This window comes from Ochlerotatus camptorhynchus, unplaced genomic scaffold, assembly GCF_037179485.1.
Source record: "Ochlerotatus camptorhynchus isolate MF236.1 unplaced genomic scaffold, CSIRO-AGI_Acam_v1.1 ptg000357l, whole genome shotgun sequence".
NCBI lineage: Eukaryota > Metazoa > Arthropoda > Insecta > Diptera > Culicidae > Ochlerotatus > Ochlerotatus camptorhynchus.
Window position 1 is genome coordinate 4162632 of NW_027040845.1, and position 4742 is coordinate 4167373.

Consider the following 4742-nt stretch of genomic DNA (forward strand, 5'->3'; position numbering starts at 1 on the left):
CACACGCCATGTTGGCAAAATTGCTGAATGTGGCCAAATCGACCGTGACTTCTTGGCTTCTTGGATTCACGCATATTCTCGTTTTTGTTTGAACCGTATTTTCCAACCAAAAAATTTTTTTTTCTGTATGGAATGTTTGCCTCCCACCTCGAGTTCAGATTTTCGTGAGAAACATTTTTCAGATTATATTTTATATGGATTGCTGAAATGAATGTAAAAATATCTTTTCCTGAATTTCTATTCGCCAGTCTGTGTTTACTATACCGTCTGTACCTCACCCCCTCAAAAGTGGACGTCATATTTGAATCGCACCATATACGTATTTCTTCAGTAACAGATCTTTACGAAGCAACAACATGTTAGGTTTAAGAGGACCAAATCGAAAGACAGGCAAACTCTAATAAAAGTAACCATAAAAAAGTGCTTTACGGTGTTTTCGGGGCATCATCCAGATTAGTTGTGGAATAATTTTACCATTCGAATTATCATCCGTTCATGGTTTTCGTTTATAGGTGTGGAATAACTCTACCATTTGGATTATCGTTCGGGTATGGTGTACCTCTATTAGGGAAACCTCACACCAATGTGCGAATTCACCTCGAAAAGGATACCAAGCAAACCACAATCTGATTGATCACACACACACACACATATTTTCAAACCTTCCCTTATAGAATTTCTCTAGTAATAATTATGTTTAGCCGTTCCTTTTCCGACAAACTACAGTTCATTATTAATCGTTTCAGTCCGCACTTCCCGCATTAAATTTCAATGTACTCATACAGATACTTCCTTGCCAGTTCCAAATTGTTGTTGCTTCTATAAATACTACTCAGATTGTACGCAATCTCCGCCCGCAAATCCAGATACAATGGGTGCTCCTGAATCAGTGCATTGGTGAACTCCAGCGCCTGTTTGTAGTGACTCACCGCTAAACTGTACATCCCCAGCTGATGATACATCCGGCCGATGTTGTAATGAATTTCATTGCTTAGTTCGCCGGGTCTTTTCTTGCGATACTTCTCCATGAATCCGATTGCCTGGGAGGCCAATGCTTGCTTTTTGCTGGTAAACTTCTGGCACGCAATCTGCGTCAAAGTCACGCCAATCAACATGGCATGAATGGGATCGCCCGTTTTCATGTAGATTTTGCTATAGTCATTCAGGGCGTACTTGTAGGTTCCCGCATTTAGGTGGTAGTTTGCTTGCAGGATTCGAACATTCGGATTCACGGGAGATCGTCCGAATAGACGCATGAGATAACGATTGTAGCGAATGTCCCCCGTCACCAGGATGACCAAGTTAAAAAGATTCCACAGACGGGGGTTATTGAGATCCTTTTCCTTGTTGACACGTTCTCGGATTAGATTGTACGCATACATAGGATCACGATTAAACAGGCAACCAAGGAGAGCGAGACATTGAAGCTCATGTCGGTAAAATTGAAACCGCTTGGCGGTGCACAGAGTGAATACAAGCTTCTGGAAGAAGGCATAATCTTTGATGAAGTCTGCTACTTGAAGTAAGTTGAGAACCAGTTCCCATTCCATCTCTACGGATGGCTCGTTCTCCGAGCGTGAAAACTCCGGCCTGTGCTCCTCTGTCGTATCCTGTCGGGAAACCTTTATGTCAGCGATGGTTTTCAGCATTTCACAGAACCGTGGAACCGAAATGGCAGCGCCCAGTTCGAGCCGACTTCTCAGTGGAACGCAATGGCGCATCAGTAGCATGAAACCGGTCGAGAGGAATTCGTCGAATCGGCCTATCTCCTTCAGCATGAGGCAACGCTCGTACAGCAGTTCGGCATCCATGATTTCGCTTTCCGGATCTTGTTCAAGCGCTTTTAGGGCCTCGTCGTAATTACCCTGCTGTTTGAGCAATGCCGACAGAGTTAGGCGAGCGTCTAGATGTTGAGCCAAGGAAACTACCTGTGAAATGGACAAAGTTACAGATATAATCAAATCACAGTTATTCTCTTCGTACTTTACCTTCTTGTAAGCCATAATAGCCTCGTTATAATCTCCAATAGCGCGCAAACAATCCGCATACCGTAACCAAACCGCTGCTAGTGAGAAGTTTTCACTTTTAATCAACGGAACCAGCAACTTCAGTGCATAATGATAATGCAACTCTTTCATCAACGATTCAGCGACATCCAAATAGCAGTCTCCAGCTTCCTCCACATTGATATTCGAGAAGATATTGTCCACAATCATATCGAACAGGTGCTCGCATTTCAGGTGCACCAGAACGACTGCCAGCTTCGTTCGAAAATCCAACACCATGTCTTCCGGTATGACCACGGTGTAGATGGTGCTGCTACCGCTGGGATCGGCTTCTTCGCCATCATCGCCGACCATCTCATGCACTTCAACGTTTGTGTGAGCCATCAGAACATCCAGCGCCTTTCTATAGTGCCCTGTCGTAATCAACAGTTCCAAAAAAAGATTTATATCTTCCACAGTGAACAGTTCCGAAACTGTCCCATAAGCACGGTCCATGGCCTCCATGGCCGCTGGTATGTTATTTTCCTCGTGAAACTTCTTCGCCAACCTTTTAGCCGTTTCCACCAGAAACTCTCCACGCTCCTTCGGAATATACGGCAACATTGCAAAGTAGCACTTGAATGCTTGCTTCTCTTCGCCCTTTTTCTCCAGCAGCTGCACTCGCTTCATTCGCAAATCGAAGTTCTTCGGGTCGGACTTGATCGCCCGTGCGTAGCACATCAAAGCCTGACTTAAGTTCCCATGCTCCTCCGATATCTCCGCAATCCGTACCCACTGTTCCACATCCGACGGATTCAAATGCGCCGCAATCAACGAAAACTGCAAATATTTTTCTGGATCTTCCGTTTCGTAAATTTGCGCCAATGTGACAAACGGCTCATGAGCAAGCGGCATCTGTCGCACAATCTCCAGACATAACTTTTTAGCCATCTCCGACTCTCCCCTAGCGTAACACAAATTTGCCTGCCCCATCAAACCCTGCAACGCGGGAGGCAGAAATCGTCGGTGTCGTTTCATAGACGTCTTTCCATCCACCTTAACCTGCGTCGGTCCTTGCAAATTACCCCTCAAAGCATCCTTCCGTTGGACGCTCAGATCCTTTTCGAACCTCGTCGACTTTCTTGAACTTTTTCTCCGCGCAGCCAACTCTTCATCCTCCAGCTCCATTTCTCCTGATGGTTGCATTCGTGCCTGGTACTCGGTGTAGCTAATCTCACCGGCAACGAACTTTTTAATCCACACCTCGTTCTGCTGAGGACTCTCGTCGTCCGTTTCCGACTCCGAAGGGGCTGAAGAATTGGAAGCAACGGTGGATGACCGCAACCGACGTCCGGGAGGCATTATGATGGATGCGCCCGGCTCGCCCGGTAGCGAAATCGAACTTGTCTCGACGAACTGCGACAACTCCTGCGGATCCAGCTGCATTTCGTCGATTTCCTCCACAACGACGCTGTCCGCTTCCGATGGTTCTGCAGACGACATTTTCCAGCGAGTTGAAATAACTTTTTTAAGGAAATAATTTGAATTGTTCAGATACGGTCTGGAGCAGAAAGAAACAAACACTGTTTAGTTTTGTTTTGGTTTGAGCCGTTCAAATATTACGTAACGTGGAAGGGGCCGGGGGTTGCTGATATTTGCTTACAAATTGGAACTCAAAATTTAAGGGGAGGGGGTTCTGTAGGAGTTGTTGTTACGGGTAACTTAGATAAAAAATAAAACAAATTAATGTTATTTTAAAAGTACATTAGTTATTTAAAAAGCTGAGAAGTTAATCAACTCAAAACACTTTTGCATGCAGACACTAGCAAAATGAAATTGTTTTTTTTTTTCAAGAACATTGCATTGTTGTGCTTAAGGGCTAGGGTGGTGGAGAGGGTGGTGAATGCAACGTTGGTATAAGGGAGGGGGATATGTTAAAATACTTAATTTTCGGTACGTAATATTTGACCGGACCCTTTGCTTTGTTTTGACATTTTAAAACTTTAATGCGAGCTTTCATGCATCCTTGCTTGCAAGTTATTTATTGTCGGAGTTTTGTGCCCATTGGTTTTCACACCACAAAAAGCACGTAGCAGAGTACCCATTAATAGTACGTTCAGACTACAGAGTTATAACATGTTATAGCGCTATCTTGATGGTGGTTTCTGTGTTGAAATTATTTGAGAACCGTTATAACATGTTATAACTCTCCAGTCTGGACAGCGTTTAAGGCTCTGAACCATTTGGTGGATTATTTTAACTTTTGGTTAAAATTTTACAGATGGAAAGTTATCGATTAACCCTGCTATCCGAGCGTGGTTACTTCTGACAGACAAGAAGTTAAATTTTGACAACCTTGGCGAAGTTCTTCTCGAAAACCGATCGATCAACAGCACAGGGATTTTCGAACATAGAAAACAACTTTCGAAATGTCACTTTTAACCACGAGTTAAATTTAACTCGGCAAATGGTTCACAGCCTAAGTGAATATCTTGTACTCATTTTTTGAACTGGTTCTAAAATGTCAAAAAAATTGATATTGATAAATGGGTACATTTTCCCCTTTTTCTAAGCATGTTTTAGAATAAAAATGAGGAAAAATTATTCATTGCTGTTTCAGTGCGAACCCGCATAAATGCGAACCATTACTTGACCTTGCCAAAAAAGGTTAAAAATTGTTTATAATCCTTGCTTGAAATGGTTATGGAACTTAACATAAACGTTTGGGTGAAAAAGTTTGAACCTTGTGTATAAAGG

At 43.3% G+C, this 4742-nt stretch overlaps 1 protein-coding gene across 1 annotated transcript; it reads right to left on the reverse strand.

Annotated features, from left to right (window-relative positions):
- Positions 1-717: 717 nt before the first annotated feature.
- LOC135709293 (general transcription factor 3C polypeptide 3) lies at positions 718-3517 on the reverse strand. The gene is made up of 2 exons (XM_065231601.1): positions 1989-3517; positions 718-1928 (listed from the first exon to the last, which is right to left on the reverse strand). Exons 1-2 carry the CDS (start codon positions 3486-3488, stop codon positions 762-764), a joined length of 2667 nt encoding a protein of 888 aa, XP_065087673.1. The 5' UTR covers positions 3489-3517; the 3' UTR covers positions 718-761.
- Positions 3518-4742: the final 1225 nt, after the last annotated feature.

Bases quoted from the DNA above. Each gene is read 5' to 3' on its own strand.
- LOC135709293 (XM_065231601.1), bottom strand. From the start codon at position 3,488: ATGTCGTCTGCAGAACCATCGGAAGCGGACAGCGTCGTTGTGGAGGAA. The intron at 1,929-1,988 runs GTAAAGTACGAA...TCCATTTCACAG, and splicing joins CTATTATGGCTTACAAGAAG to GTAGTTTCCTTGGCTCAACA.